Below are 20,819 nucleotides of genomic sequence, written 5' to 3'. Positions count from 1 at the left end.
ATTGATATCATACATGATTTACTATTTTCTATTGAAGCTCTCTTTTGTTTCTCCACATCTTACGGTAACAATATTATACGTGCTCACGATCCATCTATTTCTTATTCAATTAACAGGATTATAAACCTATAGCTGAGAACTGGGAAAAACTTGTATGGAGGGTTTTCAAAATAATCAAATTTGATTAACACCTCTATGTTCAGAAAAATTTTCTTTCAAGAGGTACCGGTATTGAAGATTATTCAAAATTATTACGATTTTACAGTGCTGTTTTTAATATTGCTATAGGTACCGTATATAATTACTAACTTGTACTGGAAAAAGGAAATGAATTTTAGACAAAAAATACAATAGCAGGCCTAACTTACGGTTGAAAAGTTATTCAATATCTCGTTCCCCCTGTGGGGTCTTGGAAATGCTGTGTCTATCTGTTATTCTAGTTACAACATTACTCATTATTCCTAGTTAGGTATAGAGACTAAGTAGAAAATAATAATAACTAATTCACTTTTACTTTTTTATTTTCAATGAATACCTTATAATTTATTCTACTTACTGTAAGAAAATGAGCCCCAACCAGTAATGTATGGAGAAATGTTTTCCAAGTTTTTGTTTCTCAATTCGGTAGATGCTGGCAAACAGATTGGTTGTATATCGGCTGCAATTGGATAAAAATGCATTGTTATCAAAAAGGAATGAGGTCTTGGAAAAATATCTTCTTTATACGTTTTTTGGCCTACCAAAGTATATAAACTTCATGGAAGGAAACTATTCAATAAAAGTTCACAATAATGTAAAAGTCAATCAAAATTATTATTTTGTTTAGGGAAAAAGTTGAATTCACTTGATCAACATGTGTTCAACTTGTATTTCTGGTAATTTCAAAGATTTCCCAAACTGCAAATCGTCATCTCGGGTTTCAAAGACTTATAACTTTTATTTAATAATTCTTTATTAAACTGGAAAACAATCTTGAAAAATTTCTATGAAAGTCAAATTTGATATAATTATTTAAATAAAAAAAATTGGATTATAGAGTCCCAATGTAAGGTAATCCATGATAAACTTACTATTAGATTTGTTTATCCAAGTTAATAAAAATATAAATCTCAGTAACCTTTTAAATTATTTTATCACAACATGTTTAGGACAATAATGTCATTTTCAAGTGATAAATTTTTTGCCATTTTCTTGTAATATTTTGTTCAAATCACGGAGTTTCTTATATTAGGTATACAATCACAGAGTGGTAAATTTGCACATTACAGTTGACAGCAGTGTAAAGCCAGCAGTACTGTAGTTAGAAATTTTGCAGAATTACTGTAGTGAACGCGTTTATATTCAATGATAATTACGGTAATCATTTGACGGATTTGGAACATACAATAGCTATTGGAGAATTTTATAAAAATTCATTGGCAGTCATTGGTGATGACTGCCCCACAGAGAGTATTAGCTTGGTACGTCACGAACGTATTCCTGTGCAGATATCTAGAAGGCACTTAATGCCACAATCATCTCATTTGGGCAATCACTACGGTACCGTACTGCCATTCCGCATGATTTGATGTAAACGCCAAAAAAGAGTACGGTATATAACTTTCCAATGTCATCTTAAAAAGTAAAGAGGCACATATCATAAACGGCATGCTGAATAAATGCCCTTCTGGAATAAGCTACTATAGTTTTATGAATCTGTGAGGATGAGGAACTTATTTTAAAATTTCCCATTTCCAAGCGGAGAAAAGTTTAAAGTAATATTTTTACAAATTATTAGGTGAATCATACTCGAATCATCTATAAAGAATTACTAGTACCCTTAAATGTATTATTCTATCTTAGACATGACTAGTTATAGGGTATTTATCACATCATCAAGTGTCCAATATATTGATATTATAAAATATTGGAGACTTTATAATGGGATTATACCCGGAAGTAGTAATGTCTGAATATGAAATAAAACTTTCAAGCTATAGAAAGATACTTGAAAATTATTATTAATCGAAAATCCAAATTAAATGCTGTAATTCACCCCGAATAAGACTTCTCCTACTGCAAATATTGACAACAGGGTGAACAGCTAGATGGAAATTAGATGAGCGCTAGTGTCAAGCTATAGAAAGATACTCGAAAATTATTATTAATCGAAAATCCAAATTAAATGCTGTAATTCACCCCGAATAAGACTTCTCCTACTGCAAATATTGACAACAGGGTGAACAGCTAGATGGAAATTAGATGAGCGCTAGTGTCAGTTTGGTGTAAGGGTAAGCATTCCTGAACGTCAATTAGGAGATACTGGGTTCGATTTCCGGGCTGACAAATAGTTTTTGAATAGTGGCGCTCATCGAATTTCCATCTAGCTGTTCACCTTGTTGTCAATATTTGCAGTAGCAGAAGTCTTCGGGTGGATTACAGCATTTAATTTGGATTTTCGATTAATAATAAATATTTACTTTGTTGTAGTGCAGACACTACTTGTAACACGTAACAAGTAACACAGTGTCTGAATACAACAAAGTTATTATTATAGTGTTTCGTCATATGGAAAGCAACTTAAATAAATATTAATTCATTAGCATTTGAATAATTGCAATATCTCAGTAATTTTCATCTGAAGATACTTAAACATAGGGTACCGTACCTACTCTTTTCATACACTCATAGAATTAATCGAAAATTTCTTCATTTTTGTAAATGTAGGTATTGTTGAAGTGAATTAATAAGTTGTCGGTTAGGTACAGTAATAATTTATCTATCATACATGCTTAAAAATAATGTTTTAGCATGCTTTATAAACATAAATTCAATAGTGATTGGCGATCTCATTTCAAAAACTGATAAAATGAGAAAAAATGTTGAAAATATATATTAATTTACCACTGAAACGAACAGGCTCCCTTAGCCTGATAATTCCTACGTCAGTCGCTCGCTTAACTGGGTTGTATCGCGGATGAGGGAATGCTTTTTCAATCGGCATGTCGACATGATTGGCGTTATCATCTGTTGTGTTCCAATCCAGTTCTCCAAGTCTCACAATGGTTCTGAGAAACAAAAAAAAACAAAAACACTTGAACACGGTTAATAATAATAAGGGGTTTGCTGTAAATAAGCGCATTTTTGTTTAAATTCCTAGTTTGCAGCACTACTATTGTGTATATTAAAAAATATAAAATTATGTGACTAAACTGGCCATGAGTTGGCGCTTGCTTTGTCAAAAGCACTCGTGAAAGAATGCAAGTTTTATTAAGAGCTCATGCTGCTTTCAAAACCCTAGTCCTTCTTTATTTATCTAGTACACGGTACTAGTTACCATGAAAAACTCACGTGGTGAATGACGTGAATTATTTTAGATTGGTAGTTTCAATAAGGTCTCACAATTTCACCGAAATCTATAATTTAATTGTCCATGCTCTCCTTTCAAGTTGCATACTGCATTATTACAATGTCTAATGTGCGATTTCCAATGAGCGACGATGAGGGAAAGTAGTCTAATGTGCGATGCTATCGTAACCCTGGGTTCTATTATTTTTTTTCTAAGAAGAAAAATATATGACGGAAGGCCACAAGCGGTCAATGGGTAGTCTTATTATGTGTAGACCCCGATATGACATATTGATGATAATGATTGAATTAGTACCTACCACCTCCCATACAAAAGAATCGGTTGTTGAACAAATAAATAACAGATTACAGCTTCAAACAGTACAAATTCATTTCCATTATCTATATATATTATCTTATAATAAAAGCGAAATGGCACATCCACTCATTCACCCAAGCAGCAAGGAAATGATTTGAAAGTGCTTGAAACTAATTGCCTAATTGCATCCATTCAACGTTAACAGAACTAAAAATCTACTGGACCAAATAAGTTGAAATTTGAATATGAATCTATTGAAATGAATCTATTTTTGAAGGCATTCTAATATAAGGTTTTCAGTTCAGTCATACTTGTAAACCTATAAAATGCATCAAAACCTCGAAAAAATAACGTAATAAATCATCAATTTGACCGCGGCTGCTATTTGTATTTTTTTAATACCTTCTCGTTGAGCTTGGGCATGAAGTAAACACTTTCATTGTTCAGTTGTTCTCAAACCTTGGAGAATATGAAAAACACATAGAAAAATTGAAAAAAAAATTATATCGATATCGCTCGTAGAAAGTTGGATTATTGGCTTCATAGATAAGCTGAAATAGAATTAATCATGGAATATTGAAAGAATACACGTTACTGTCCCTGATTATATACAGAGTGATTCATAATTATGGTAAAATAATTTAATACGTGATAGTAGGGGTAAAAATAAGAAAAAAAGTTCTTATAAACATATATCCATAAACGCTTCATTAGCGAGCTATAAAGAGTGAAAGTTTTCGTCCGGAATTCAGTTCCTCTGGTGAAATACACCGATGCTGCAGCATTTAATGACCGGAAATGAGCATAATCTGAAAATATCGAAAAATGTATATATCTCGAAAACTAAGGTCGATAGGAAAAAGGTTTACTGAACATTTTTTGTCAGAAATGTCGAGTAAAATCTATGATCAACGACTGTTACAACCTTAGTGGGACACTCTGAATGGGAATGGGAGGACTCATGCTTTATTAAATCACTTTGTTGAAGTTCTGACACTGGGTTACTTGTAAATATTTGAAAAAACACTTACTTTTGTTGGAGTATTGAGGAATGCATTTCACTCCTGAAGAGGAGCTTTATCAGCCTCAAAAGTAAGTGTTTTTTCCAATATTTACAAGTAACACAGTGTCAGAACTTCAACAAAGTTATTATATAGTGTTTCGTCATGGAAAGCAACTTCAATTTCAACTTTATTGATCATCTCATCTAAGGACACGCTATATATATAATCAGGGACAGTAACGTATTCTTTCGATATTCCATGATTAATTTTATTTCAGCTCATCTATGAGGCAAATAAGATTTTATGATTCATGTAGGCCTATAAACGATTTGTTCATGTGGGCGACTATTCACTTTTAGGCCCTAATGTTTCACGTAAGCTAAAGTTTGCTAGCTGGGATTTGATATCTCGACTATTCTAGGTCATTAATAGCTTGGTATTTCTATTAAATCTGTTTCTTGAAATTACAATTAGAAGAGTAAAATTATGAAAACTCGTTAAAGTAGAGAAAACATAAATCTTACAATTTTTTTCTGACTATACAGTGTGCGGCGGTAATGACATGCCTGTCATTGACCAATGCTCCACCGCATTTCCACTGCGGTCTGGACATGGAATTGAATCCAATTAAAGCCATCCAAGGCCAGGCTCCTGAAACAAATAACCAACATGTTTTACATTAATCCATGATTTTTAAACATCTTTTGAATAAAGAATCTTCCAAGACAGGGAACCGATAAATGTCTAAAAATTACAATTTGAAAAACGTCGATGGTTTCCAGGCTTATCAGATATTACCGGTATCAGATATTGAATTTATCACGTAATGACTATCTTGCGTGTTGATTGTTCAATTTTTGCTATTATCCGGTTTCTTATCAATCCAGTATTTGCAGATAGGGCTACAGTAAAGTAGAACATTTTTTCCCACAGCTCTGTGAATTCACTGTGAAATAAGCTACAACTTGAGTATAGAATAAGGATAAAGAAATAGCACCCACAAATGTTTTCTATTTGTACTTATAGTGGACGAATAATATAAATAATAAAAATTAACTCAAGGTTTATGAAATGAAAACCTGATTATTATTGGGCCGGTTATAATAATGAATTATCTCATTTATAACACTAAAAGCCGCGTTTACACCAAAGTTTTTAAAAAACTGTTTATTTCTCCGTCCTTATATAGTATTAACCGTATAGTATTTAACCGTCCTTATAGTATTCCCCATCCTTTGAGTTTTTTAAACTCATTCTATTAGATTGAGCATATCTTATCATACACATGATAAGCATATGTGTTTATCAAGTTCCGTTCACTAATAGAATCTATCTGTCTGTCTGTAGTTTTCTGCTCGTAAGCAGGTCCTTCTATATGGCAGCAGCCCTCCACTCTCTTCTATTCTCTGCCAGTCGCTCCGTTGTATAGTAGCTCATCCCCTCCTTGATGTCGTCCAACATTTTGTATCTTCTTCTCCCTCTTCCCTCTTCTTCCCTGAATGGTCCCCTCCATGGCATCCACCAACAAGCATTGCCGTCTCATCCAATGTCCCAGCCATCTCCTCTTTCTTCCCTATCACATCCAGCAGACTCCTTCTTTCCCCAACCCTCCTCAACACCTCCTCGTTTGTAACTTTATCCCTCCAACTGATCCCCTCCATCCTTCTCCATATCCACATTTCCAATGCCTCAAGCCTCCTCTTATTCTCCTTTCTCAGCGTCCAAGTTTCTGCACCATACAGTGCCACACTCCAAACATAGCACTTTATTAGCCTTTTCCTTAGTGTCTTGTCCAGTTGGCTACAAAGAATTCTCTTTTTCTTTTTCTAATAGAATCTATAAGGACGGAAAAATAAACATTTTGTTAATATGTTACATTCCATCAGGTATAAACGCTCAAGTACTGCTTTATCTCCATCCTAACTAGGATGGTGTCTAAGTCAAAAAAATTTCCAATTCTATGGAAAATATAAAAATTTTATAATTAGCGGCTATTTCGATTTGTAAACAAATTCTTCTCAAATTTGCTTCTATCATTGTGATATTCAATTTTCATTGTTTTGTAAATGCATTACACTATAGTGAGGTCCACGTTATAATGGCAGTGGTGAAAGATAGGGGAACAAAGTTGCCGATCCTCTGTCTTGTCAATGCCTTCTATAGACGGTAGCTGATACAGGTCTATTAATAAAACACTTCATTCATATGGGCTACTTTTTAAATTAATAAAACAATATAAAAATCTTAAAGCACCCTTTATTTTAAAGTTTTTTTCTAAATAAAGGGTGCTTTAAGATTTTTATATTGTTATATCAGGTTTATTAATGTAATATTAACTGTTCATTCTCGTTTAAAATGATCAATTTATTATATTATTTATACCAAAAATGGTATCTAAATAAGAGTCATAACATCTTTAAATAGAGTGTGGTTCAAGTTCAATGACTGTTTTAAGGAGAATAATGAACCATTTCATACTACATGGTAATTTGAAGCTTGGTTTCAATTCAGCTAAGAAGAGGTTTCAATTTGAGATGCTCAATTTTTCTTTCAGCCACAATCCACATTATGTGTGGTCAGAGTAAGGTCAACAAGAAGCCTCTCAGTGTTTGCTTTCACTCTATAAAGCTTCAATCAAGGTTGAATAAGTGACGCGATTGTATGAGGTGTCTTCAACGCTGACATATCCTTCACTCATATTATGAAATACCGTACTCTATCTGCAGTGACGTTGCAATCAATACAAAATTTGATATTTAATATCAACCAACTCATCAAATCAAATACGGCACAATATAATTGTGTGTTGTTATAGACAAATTCAAATAAATCAACAAATTCAAGTGATAATAAAAGATATAGCATACCTTACATTAAGCCTTTATCAAAAAATATAATAATAATACGATTAATTAATAATAATTATACGAAAAGTTATAATATGGTATAGGCCAACTTATAACCTAACCCTATATTCGAGAATAATTATATTAACAAGAAGAAATTTCAAGTTTATTTATATTATTGTGTTCTTGAATAATTCCTAATTAAGGTAGAATAATTGAGTTTAATTTTAACCAATCTACTTGACAAATTATAGAAAAAAAACAATAAGAATAGCTTATAATCAAATCTATCACCATATTATTGTTAGGGTATAGAAAAACCTATATATAATATCACGCTATTAATGCGATATCATAATTATACCTACATCAAGATGACAATCAACCAAAGTGAAGTTCAAAGTGTGAACGCCTATAAAATAAAATTCCAACATTCTTGAAATTACTATAGGAAACGATCATATCAAATATAATTTTCTATTGTCTCTTACATATTTTTTGCTCCAAATTGTACAAGAAAAACTCGAATTTTATAATCAATCTTAACCTTATATTGGAGCCTTAAATTATGGATCTGCTTCCACTTCAAAACTTAGGAAGGATATATTTCTTCTCTAGAAGCAATCTAAGCTATATTGTAGTAGTATTATAGGTACTGTAATTATTGCATGCTTTTCTGAAGTTATAATTATTCAGACAACCGCAATAGAAATGTTTTTTCTGAGTAAAATTAATAGTCTTACTCTACTGTTAAGGCAGTTACACAAACATCAATATTTGGACGTTCGGTTCTTTGCCGTCCTTATGAAATCTACCGATTAAACGGAACCAACACATCTGTTTGCCAAGTTATGTTCTATCAAATAGAATTTATGAGAACGCCAAAAAATGTACGTCCAAAAATCGATGTGTGCGTAACTAGTCTTACTGTATATAGGTGGAAAGGCAACTTCATACTACCTGAACCTGATTGCCATCAAATCGCTTTCAGAATTTGAATTCACTTTGAAACAAAGTAATACCAGAGTTATTTCAATTTAACTTCAGCTGATATGTCCATAACTCTCTAATAACTTACTGAGAATAGCAGGACGCCCGCCAACTATCTTGTTGATGGATACGGTGCTGAGGCCGCAATTGGCCTGTGACTGCTGTGGTTGATTGTTGACGGGGTTCGGCTTTGACGGAGGCTGAGGCTGGCTGGGAGGCCGAGGTGCACTAATCTGTTGTCGCGGACAGCACACTCTCGGTTTTTCATTTTCGTAGCCACAGAACGATCCCTGCAGCAGACTGGTCTGAGCCGGCGGTCGATTCGGGTTCGACAGCATATCGTACAGCTGCTTACAGCCCATTATGTTTATGCATTGTCCTTGCTGTTTGCTTGGTGTTTCACATGTGTTAGCAGCTGCAACAAAAATAGGGCAAAGGAATAGATTTTATCAGTTCAATCAGTGGCGGATACAAAGAGGGGCAGATACTAGAGAGAAGTGATACTAGATAATAAAGGGTACTACAAGTTTATATTGTTTTTATTAATTTGTATAAAGTAGCTCATGTAACTGAAGTGATTTTATATAGGAGTGTAACTTACCATACTGAATGGTATTATTTCAATAATTATTGAATGATTTATACATGGACATAAAGTGCTATTTTTATCACTGGTGTGTTCTTTTCTGTTTGTAAAAGATCTATTTAATAGTATGTGAATATTATTTTTAATTCTAATCATTGTTGCTATATGAGGCTGATTGGAGAGAATGAATAAAATAATACGGTATAAATTTTATTCCAATACAGTGGTATAGTCCCAAGTGGAAATGTGAATATGAATAATTCACTATGTTTTTTAAAAACTACATTTTAGTACAAATATTTTTTCAATTTTATATTAGCCTATTTAAAAAGCTTGATATCTTTGTAAACTGCGAATAAAATTATCCTAATGTGATGTAAATTACAGAGGTCAACTCATATATAGAAAGAATGAGCTAATGATGGGATAGAAGTTTGTGATGGATTTTTACATATTTATTATACATTTAAAGAATCATATTTATATTATATTGTCTCAGTTGAATTTTGTTTATAAGATGCACTGATACAAAATAAACTATATATGATGAAATAAGTTTTTTCTCTAGGGCTACTTCTAATATAGTCCGAAACATGTAGTGACAAAATAATTTAAAAGGGTACTGAGATTTATATTTTAATTTATATGATGAAATAAAATATAAACCATTTACCTTGCCTTCTGAATCGATTGCCAACAGTAAATTCAATATTATCACAGTAGGAAATTGTAGCCAGCGATAGCAGAATCACTATTAATGTGAGACTCATCTCTCTGAAAAAATCAGTGTCAATCATTTTCAGGATCTATTATTTCTTTCTTAAGGAATATACATATAATTAAAACCTATTCAATTAATATATACTGGTTCAACTAAAGAAGATAGCTTGATTACATGAGAATTTATTCATTTTTGATCAGGCAATCAATAATTATATGTTTAGACGTTTATATGTTTGTATTTCACCGGATCTCGAAAACGGCTCTAACGATTCTCACGAAATTCAGAACATAGTACGTTTATAATATAAAGATTCGATTGCACTAGGTCTCATCCCTGAGAAAACTCGCTGAAGGACATTAAATGGATAATTATTATTCATCCTTGGAAAAACATCTGATAATAATTATTTCGTCGTCTGTTGGTGATGGAAGTGAGTGAGCGAGTTCATGTGTGTGGGACTGTGTCAAAATTATGACTCAGCTGTTGAATGTTTGTAATCATTCAATCAGGTACTTAGTGCCGGTTGCAAAAAATCCGGGTTATTTTCAATCCTGATTAATTCCAGTAGAACCATCTTTTTGAAATGGTCTTCTCTAATTTGGTTCACGTAAAGTTAATCAGGATTAAAATTTAACCGGCTTTTGTGCAACTGGGCTTTTATGAGAGAAATTTTTGCATCCCTCTGGGAATTAATCTCAATTTAATGTTATTAGATGGAACATTTCTGTACAATATACCGTGAAATAATTCATACAATTTTTCAATTTTCTTGATAAATCTCAAACACGAAATTTGACTTCCAAACTAATCTATAGTTGTTAATATTGATATTTTTTCATCCATCACAAAGGTGCAGTGATAAAGTTACTGCATTATACTGTAAAGGAATTTTTCACAAATTCATGTGTAATTTCCAAGCTATAACTTTAGGTATAGACTTTATTACTACTATCACATTAATAAATCAAATTAATAAATCCATCTATGAAGATATTCTGTTCTATTCTAATAAATAATATTGATGTTTTTGAGGTCAATGACCGAATTTATTTCAAAGGGCAATCTCACTGGAAATGCATACACAGAGCGTGCCCTGTGACTACATATTTACAGAAACCGCAAATACAGAATAACTTATAGGTAAAACATTTTTATATTTTTGAATCAACAGTCAATAAATTTCAAATACTACTCACCCGAGTCCCATGTGACTGGAGATCTATATAAATAGACTCCAACTTACAAAATATTGAAGAAACACGTTTTAGTAATAGCACCCGAGCGATGTTACCGCAAAAACACTCTTAAAAGCACAATAGCAGGTTTTAGCAGCTACACCTGTTGAATTTTAAAATGAAGTACCTGTAATCCTCTTCACACAGAAAATATTGTGAGATTGAATGACAAGGAAAAATATGGTCCTGGCCAACATCAAACTCAAGTACCGGCAACTTGGAGCTTGCGCTGCTGACTGAACCAGGAAAACCTGTTGCTGATCTTTTATTCCTAGAGTAACACTTCCTAATCTCAGAATTTCGCTCCATACTCTATCGCTTCAGAAGTTGATTTTCATCTATAGGCTAATAATGTAAAAGTGCGGTATACATGCATGCGATTATATTGTCCTGCTGCCCCATAAGGACTCATCATTGCAGTTAGTAGAATGCAATGTAAATGTATTGTATAACCATTTGATAATAGCGATCAACAATGATTGAAAAATGATTGTTTTTATTTTTGCCGATGTTTACACAAAGTTTAAATTATGAGTTTCATGTAAACTTGTTTGCAGTTTGCAATAATATGATAACCTATTAATATTATTATCATTATTAATAGATACAGACAGATCTGTTTTTGTACATAGGCCTAAAGTTGTTTAATTATTTTTTGCTATTAACCAACATGTTTGGCTACAAAATCTTAAAACTGTGGGTTTCAAATCTCTGTCAATGTGGGTTTTAATGTGAAACCCAATTATTATTATCAATAATTAATAGTATCCAAGACTTTTTTGCAGCTCTCTCGAGTTGTATAATATGTGTTACGGTTAGGCGACTCTTCTTCAATTCAATTTTTTTTTTTGTTCGATTTATGTTTTTGCAATGTCCCAGTGGTACGTTTTTATAATTACTAATATAAAAGTATCTCATATAATAACAAATATTAGTTTCTCTAGAGATAATCAATTCTGAATAAACCTATTGATTTTTGTTCCAAATGTTATGATAGCCAGAAAATAGTCAATGAATTTTACTTCAACTTTGGCTTCGAAAGAATATTTTTATCATAAAAAATAAAATAAAAGTCAACATGTAGTTTTTTAATTACTATTTACTAATATCAAGACTCTCTTCAAAAATGAATTCTAGTGAATAGTGAAAGGGGCAAATGTCCATTTGTTATAGTATTTTATCGGTCTCGTCAGTCAGCAGCTTTTTAGAGATTTTCTTACGAAAGTGGCCTGCGCGTATCTTTATGAACTGGGCTAAAACTCCTACTTCTGCTTTATCGAGAAAGTAGGGTTGGTTGAAGAAATTAAAATAGACATATAATATTAAGAGCAAATGACCTAAAGTTCTAAGAAATCAAGTGATATGTTTCAGCAAAACATAAAGTTATTAAATTGTTAGTTCATTTATTTATAAAATAAGCTGAAATATAAGCGAGTCAAAATTAGCTTAATTAAGTTGAACAAAGCAAATACCGTACCGTACCTATCAATAGCAAATGCATGTACCATAGAATTTTTAAATTATTAATTATTTAAAAAAAATATTGTTTCCTTTTCAGAGGATTATTGTTATTAACACATTCATGACTCATTGTTGTTATGAACAAGTAGTTTTAAGTGTGCATATTTTCATTGATGACCACACACTGAGCTGAACAGGTTCTCTTTTTATTGCCTCTGGAGACCGGTCCCGCATCAATATTATTATGTTCATTCTATGGTATTCGACGCAAATTACCAACAACAATTGTTTCTGGCATGAGAGTCATACTGATAATGTGAGCAGTAAATCGTCAGCGTCCATGGTTGCCGAGAAAAACATCGATTGAAAGAAGTAGAAAGTGTATTATTTGAGGATCAAAATTACATATCATGGTCATGGTCAATGCCAAAGCTAATGGAAGAGGTCAGGCAGCTGATTGGAAACAAGATTTGACGAAATTCAACTGAGAGAACGCTAAAGGAACTCAAAGAAGAGAGATATTAACAGAAACGAGATTTGGAATAATTCAACTGAGTGGACGCTGAAAAAGTTAAAAGTAGTTGAGGAACATTAGTAAAAACCGAGAATTGGCATGATTATTCAACTGATAAGCGGCTAAAAAGAATTAGCAGAGAAGAGGGATATGATGGAGGCCTACAAAATAACCGGTTTTGTTTTCAATAAGTCTGTGATAGGTTTACTCACTTCTGGCACAGTGTAGTCATGATGTACTGATGTAGTCATAGATGTGATATTCAGATATAATGAATCGATAAAATATGAATATTAGCCTATCAAATTTATTTAAATTCAAGTATATCGTTAATAATAGAAAAAAATCAATAAGCTGCCAAAGAAACATGTCTATGTAGAATACAATAGCAGTTTGATGAATGAGGTGAAGAATAATTGGATTGGTGAGATAACTTTTATAGGCTTATTTCTCATTCGATCACAAGGTCTAACTATCTGATATCAACATTTTTGAAAAAGCCTTCTCTGATTGTTTCTCGTGGCATTTAATCATGATTCATATTTAACAGACTTTTGTGGAACCGGAGCTTAGGAGTTAACATATAAAAAGCCTTCACCACTACTCCCGGTGCTAAAGGAAGGTTGGGTAGCTTTAATTTGTTTCGCATTTATCTCGAAAACTATCCGTGTTACGAACATTATCATCCTCCGCAAAACTAAAGCCTAAAAAATCTCACGTTTCATCTGGAAAATAATGTTTCATCTTCCATAGTTTTCGAGATATCCGCTCTTGAAGGTGTGACATTCATAAGAAAAACTCTTTTGTCTCAAATGTTTTGCTCTTTTTGATCGTATCACTTTTCAACTATTAATGAAAAAACCGTGATGATTACGAGCTGATAAAGTGCTGTGTCGAGTTCAACACTCGGGTCTTTCAGTGAAACGGTAAGATTTCAATAGAGGTATTTTTCAATCCAATGGTCATAGTCCAGTCAATATAGACATAAAAAAGGGGGTGTGCTTGCAATTTATATTGTAGTTACAATATAACTACTATATTGTAGTAACTACAATATAAATTGCATGCACCAATGTATAATTATAGTGACTGGACTATCATGAATGTGATGTATAAAGGTTGCCATTTACTGAACAAGTCTTGATTCCTCTCCTATTATTTTCTCATACCGTATTGTATATGGTTCTAGTATAGTATAGTCTCTAGTATTCAATATATTTAGTTTCACATAACATTTTTTTTTTCTTCAGTAATATAATTTTTTCCTTGTTTCTTTCTCTCAATTTTCAACTTCTTTGTAAAGTGATTATTGTATTTTTTTGATTGGGAAGCAATTTTGGGATTTTCCCGTATGCTCCCATATTGTTGTAAATAAATAAGCAATAGGTAGAGGATTATTTTTCGAATATAACATCGGTAAAGGTCTTTCATTGGAATCCATGCAATTCTTAACTTTCCCAAGACATTTTGCAGCATAAACTATCACATTTATACTGAATTCGTATTTTTTGGCTGGGATAGTTCTGGGTGGATTGATCAGGATCAAGTTCATAAATACGGCTACAAAAGGCTGTATAGTGTAATAGTAAAGAGCAGGCGTTGCAACTGAATCAATAATTGAACTACTCAAGTAACTTAATATTAGTTTCCAAACACATAATAAGTAACATCAGCTTATTTTTTAAAGAACACAATGAAAATCACTTCACTATTATTTCGATGTTCTATAATCTCATATTATTTCCAAGAACGAACTATTCAATACAAGTACAGTATATACAATATTTAGATATCACATTTATTTACAATTCACTAATTTTCATATTTACAATAATCACAGAGATTTGAAGGTTAACAAAAATAGGATAACTAACATCGAATACTGAAAACTTTGAATTTGAAAACTAGATTCGAGTCAGTATTGATGAACACGCGAGAAAGGAATGAAGTATTTTTCAAGAGGAATCTGCACAAGGTCTACCGTACAAACTTATTCCTATCATGAACATATTTATCAATTATCATGAACCATTTTCAATAATCAATTAATTTTAAAGATTTTCTAATTTATGATAAGGTTCTGCAAATTTTCAGAGACAGGATGATGGAAGAATAAAAAAATTAGTCGAGAAAAATCAATTAAAAATGTGATAGACAAGATCTACTGATTTAGGTGCACGTCTCCTTCATAAGAAAATTGTACTGTACCACCGAAGTAATTATAAGAAGTACCTACAGGAAGGAATAAAGTACGTTACTGTAATTATTTAATAATTTCTGTAATTCTCCAAACTTCGAAATGAATATGTTTTCATAAAAAGGATAAGCAGCTACAGTATAACAGATTCTTCCTTTGACACTCCGTACAACTATAAAAAATTTCATAACTAATTATTGTATACTTTTGAAAACAAATTTTAAAACATTTTAGACATAAAACACACTAATCAATAATGATTGAGATAAAAAATTATATTTGAGTATCTTTAATAATAGACTATACACAAAGTCCACAAACAAATAATTGAAAACTTAAACAACGCATTCATTTTTCAACATGAAATATTTAAAATTAATTCAGCAAATCATTCATAATGATTGCCTATTAAAGTTATGTAATATGCTACGATTCAATTATCTATTTAATTCAATCACAGAAAACTTAATGATTTTACACTCAGTTGAAATTTGGTATAGATCGTATGTACTAAATTCGGAAATCATTTATAGCTGAACATTACGCAAAAAATTGTAAAAAGGAAATGTGTTCGTTCGAAGCAAAGCACTGATGGTATTGGCAGGAGCCGATATATAAATTTATTTTGAAATTGCACTTTTATCATAAGGAATATACTGTAGTTTATATACATTTAAAAACATTGATTGTACCAAGGAGAAAGGAATATTCCAACATCAAATTACATGATGGTATGGGAGAAATTCTTTAAAACCGACAGAAAGCTATCTTCCGGCAGACAGCAGAAGCTATTTTATATATTATGAATACCGGACATTCAGCCTTACAGTTTCTTATGTGAGGTCTATAAGCACTATTTAAATTAAGTAGATTTTTTTTAGGAATGATAAAGATTAAAAAGACCTATTATACAATTAAAATATAGAATTCTATTAGTTTCCAAAAAACATACGCTTGACGTTATCCAGTATGTTTAAAAATAAAACAAATTGTAACCAAATAATAATTAAGGGTCCTGTATTAGAATACAGCAGCTATGGACCAGTATCTCCTAGTCTATAAACTTAATTATTCAACGCATTAATAAGAAATGGAAGAGCTTGCACAAGACAATAACCAAAACATCATAATAATACATTTTTAATGGATTTAGAAGGAAATAACTTCCAGATAGGAAACGTTTAGATGAAAAAAATAAGAATTTTCAAGGTAAATTCAAAACTTATCAAACGAATAAAATTTGGAATCGATTGAGTTTGAATAAAATTCTCAAATATCAACAAAATAAAAAGAAACAACGAAGATGAAATAATGATAACGTCATGAACACAAACATTAAAATAAGTGAAATAAACAAATTTCATTGATTTACAATTTCCAAACAATATTTGTATAATAGTATCAATATAGAACAATACGTAACTAAAGTATAAAGCGATATAAAATTAATAACGTTAATAACATCAATAATATTTAATATCAAGAATTGTAATTAGTAAGAGTGTTTGTGCTTCAAATAGTATAGCTTCTACACTGAGAAAAGAGATACAGTATCACTTACTGTTATTTAACAACAACAATATACAATAATAATATAATATAATAATTATAATAAAAGTGATTGGATCAACAACAATACATTTTGCTGAATGAGTAAATAATAACACAGTAACTTGAACCCAGTCGCATAATATCTCTATCACTTTTTCAAAATAGACAACATCAATGATTCTAATCTTGCATCAACTCAAAAAGTATTGGTAAATATAATATATATTTTTTTGATTAAAACAAATAAAGGAACATTGATTGGGTCAATGGGTCCATATTATACACAGCTATATGGAAAATTACCTTGCAATAATATACTGCAAAGATATAAGGAATGGATAGTGAAAGTTGACTAAGTAAAAATTAATATTGAATTTCTCCATTCATTGCAAAGTGCAATGTTCCATCAATTTTAACTCTATAATCACGAATTCTAGTAATTTATGTAGGAAACATAAACTACAACCAGTGAATACATTTAATATTTTCCACATAAGTGTATGTCGTCATTATGGGGTTAAAATTGATAGAAATTAGTATCTAAGTTGAGTCCAACTCAAGGCATCATTGACACCCCAAGCAGAACAACAAGACAAACAAGAACAGCAACAATTCATCAAACGATATGACATTTTAGATACGAAGAGTGTACTATGGGATAAATAGGATGAACTGTGAGTTGGGGTTACAGCCCAAGGTCTGATTGATCTCAAAGGAGACAGAACAGTCTGCCTCCTGAATAAGAGCTGTTCGTTCTATTTTTTGTACACCCCTCAAATCTGTACCGATCTCAAAAGCTGCTGGAGAGTGTGATTAAGCTGGGAGATCCCCGTCCAATGTTTGAAACTCCTTCGCCACAGCGGAGCATAGCAGCGATAATATTTTATCAAGCTTCCTTCTGCAATGTGACAAGTGCCTTAGATAATGCATATCTCAAGGTCACAGCTCATGAAACATTCTCCTCTTTCGCTGCGTATCTCTAGGAGCTTCCTCTTATACCGCCACTTCCTCCTGCAATGCGGCAAGTGCCTAGCTAATGCATATCTCAAGGTCATCGAGCATTCTTCTCTTCTCCTACCTATCTCTATTAGCTTCCTCCTCTACAGCTCATCCTACTCGTCTCTGGGTGTGCAACGGTCAGTCGTGAGTGCGCATGCGCTTGAGCCTGTATTAGCTGGACATGCAGGCGACCAGCTGATGGCAGAGCGCGCTGTACTGGCCTTGGTCGCCCGAGATACGACGCATCTTCAGCTGTGTGTTGTGCGACAGCACTTGCAGTTCTACCTGCAACACAACATTCAATCAATCCAAGGCCAAGGACCTCTAGCTTGATCCATTTTACATAAATTGAAGTAGCCCTTATCAAGAAAGTGAATATATTGACAAATATCGGCTTGAGTTAACAGTGAAAATTGGAACATATACGCCCTACACCATGAGAAATCTTTTCTCTAGGATACAACAGGAAACATCATTCGCATTTTTAAGAAACACTCATTCATTTAATAAGAAACCCTCTCTATCAATTTACTATTCATAACTTTCTTAAACTTTGGTTATTGGCAGCTCAACTAAGGAAAGACTAGAAAATCTAGTCTACTTTTGACCTAATGTACAGATTTCCAATTGTCAAATTCGGGAGAGAAACAATCTTGGGTTGAGGGTATGTGCACACAGAGAGTGGTTAGGCGTTCCGGGTTCTCCAAATCACGTTCTTTCTATGCACAAAATGACGGAGGCCGGATACAAGTGTTCTAGTTGAATTTCTCAATTTATTGAAGAAAAACAAGATACTATCAGACAGAGGGGAGTATCAATTTCAGTATCAATTTAATAATATGGCAAGTGGCTCTCTCTCATACTTATTAATAACTAGCAGGTAGCCCGTGCTCCGCAAGGGTCCAATTAAAAACTTGACAGACTTAAAACTTGACGTAATGAAATCTTGAAGAATTGAAAATACGCCTATAACCATCCTTGGTAAATAAAGAACATATAGGCAAAATTTCAAGTTGATCAGTCTAGTGATAATGCATCGCCTTCAATCAGGTTGTCCCAATGATTGATTTCAATTAGCGACAGTGTACCTGCAGTCCGCAGGGATACTCGAGCGCCAGGGTGTTGTCGTTGCCCACCGAGTGCAGGCAGGTGGGAGGCAGGGTGGCGGTGACAGCCTTCTCGACGAGGCCGAGGATGTCGGGTGTGGCGAGGTGCGAGCAGAACTCGGACAGAGCCACCTCGAATGAGCCGCTCACCGTCTTCTGCAGATGTTCAGAGTTCAACAGCGCCGGGATGTCCTCCTCGCTGCACGAGTGCTGCATTGCGCATGCGTCGCACGAGTCCGCCAGAATCCGCTGGTCACCCAGCTCGTCGGTCACTGAGATCGCCGGCGTGCCTGTTTGCGTTTTCACTGTGTGCGGCTCGCCTGCAATCGAAACATAATTAACACTAAGTATTGAACATTAAAAAGAAAATAAACACTATTTAAACATTAAAAATAATAAATATTAACATTGAATATTAAACATTAAACATCAAATATTGAACATTAATATAACGACTGTATGCTATGTGCTGACATAGATGGATAGCAACTATCTGATAATTACATCATATCATAACCTAATATAGGTTCACATGAAGATCTTCGTTTAAACCCAGATGAGGCATATGGACCCAAAAATTGCAACAAAAATCTAATTGAAAACAACGATAAGATTTAGCTTTATAATGTTTTTTTTTATATAATAGGGGATTTTATGTTGATGAAATAGCGATTTATCAAACGAATTTTTTCGATTACACGCTCAAAAATGGCTTAGAATAAGCTAAGAATAGCCAATCCGAGGACAACAAACTTGAGTGTGGAAACGACTAATTTTTAAAGATCCCATAAAAGGTTGATAAATGTTTAATTTATACCCGATCTAAACGTTCATATGGAGTTGAAAAACTGAGAATTAATTAGTTGTATTTATAGCACGGGGAACGAACATACTGGTTTTGATTAAATTAACTCTTTCCATGATTTCTCGAACACAAGCTATCCTCAATTACAATGAATTATTGATCATTTCTCTAATACAACTGCGTAATGCATGAATATGATGTGGATTCGTCAAATGTACGATGTACGAGATATATAGTTTTTGGATAGCTTCTTTCTGTATTAACAGAGTTCTATGAAGTGGGTAGCGAGAAATAATTCAATTTGATTTTTCAATACAATGAGAACTATTTATCCATTCATTCATTCATTCATTCATTTGTGATCATTGGATAATATACTTTATTAAATCAATAATTTAATTAATTATTTATCATCATTCTGAATAATATAAATTGGGACAGACACTGACCAGGCCAAACTTCTTCTTGTATCATAGTGAGCGGAGGCGATGGACTGGAATGGTGGAGTGGCTGCTGCATCCTCAGGTCCAAGGGCATGCAGTTGCCATTGCTGCCACTGTACGCTGTGCCTTGGATTATAGAGCCTGCAATTGAAACAACGCATCACCTATTACGTTTGTTTTATTCGATACATGGGAACACAGCAATTGATAGTAAACTAGTGGATGGAGTGCTTGCATAGCACCCAAGAGGTCCCGAGTTCGATACCAGATATGACCAAAAGTGTTTAGCCAGGTCACTTCCGTGTTACCATGTTAAAATTATATATTTTAAATTATAAAATTATATATTCAGACTTGAAGGGACCTTCCCATAAGAGACTCTTACCCAACGAAAAGCTATACAAATAATAATACTGAGTGTGATGCCCACATAAGCTCTTAGGCTTGTGCGTAGGTAATGAGTGAGAGGGATGATGATGAGAGATGACGACTACTTTTTAGGTAGTCGGAACCGACGGTTTATCGTCCTCGAAAGACAGGGTGGCCGTTTCTATCTGATTGTGCTGCGATCAAAAACTTTTGCCCCGGTCGAGATTCGAACTCGGGTTCTCTTGATTATTTTACCGGCGCGTTATCACTTACACCAATGAGCCACCTAAATATTCCAGCTATACGAATGTTTTCTAAAATAATTGAGAAAGATATACTATGA

At 33.0% G+C, this 20,819-nt stretch overlaps 2 protein-coding genes across 2 annotated transcripts in view; both read right to left on the bottom strand.

Moving 5' to 3' along the window:
* The window catches only part of LOC111047866, a 42,214-nt gene extending 30,859 nt beyond the window's left edge, over positions 1-11,355 (bottom strand). The window contains exons 1-6 of the mRNA XM_039425698.1: positions 11,159-11,355; positions 9,746-9,846; positions 8,575-8,901; positions 5,175-5,301; positions 2,884-3,047; positions 557-658 (exon numbers count right to left, since the gene is read on the bottom strand). Of these exons, the coding sequence (XP_039281632.1) occupies positions 557-658; positions 2,884-3,047; positions 5,175-5,301; positions 8,575-8,901; positions 9,746-9,846; positions 11,159-11,340 (1,003 nt within the window). The 5' untranslated portion in view covers positions 11,341-11,355. The remainder of the gene's footprint in view (positions 1-556; positions 659-2,883; positions 3,048-5,174; positions 5,302-8,574; positions 8,902-9,745; positions 9,847-11,158) is intronic.
* A 3,360-nt stretch (positions 11,356-14,715) lies between these two features.
* The window catches only part of LOC111047872 (serine/threonine-protein kinase SIK3 homolog), an 81,984-nt gene continuing 75,880 nt past the window's right edge, over positions 14,716-20,819 (bottom strand). The window contains exons 22-24 of the mRNA XM_039425697.1: positions 20,114-20,248; positions 18,842-19,179; positions 14,716-18,038 (exon numbers count right to left, since the gene is read on the bottom strand). Coding sequence (XP_039281631.1) covers positions 17,925-18,038; positions 18,842-19,179; positions 20,114-20,248 — 587 coding nt within the window. The 3' untranslated portion in view covers positions 14,716-17,924. The remainder of the gene's footprint in view (positions 18,039-18,841; positions 19,180-20,113; positions 20,249-20,819) is intronic.

The sequence above is a fragment of the Nilaparvata lugens genome, chromosome 4 (genome assembly GCF_014356525.2).
Source record: "Nilaparvata lugens isolate BPH chromosome 4, ASM1435652v1, whole genome shotgun sequence".
NCBI classification, from domain to species: Eukaryota; Metazoa; Arthropoda; class Insecta; order Hemiptera; family Delphacidae; genus Nilaparvata; species Nilaparvata lugens.
Note: the sequence above shows the minus strand (reverse complement) of the source record. Positions and strands in the feature narration are given on the sequence as shown.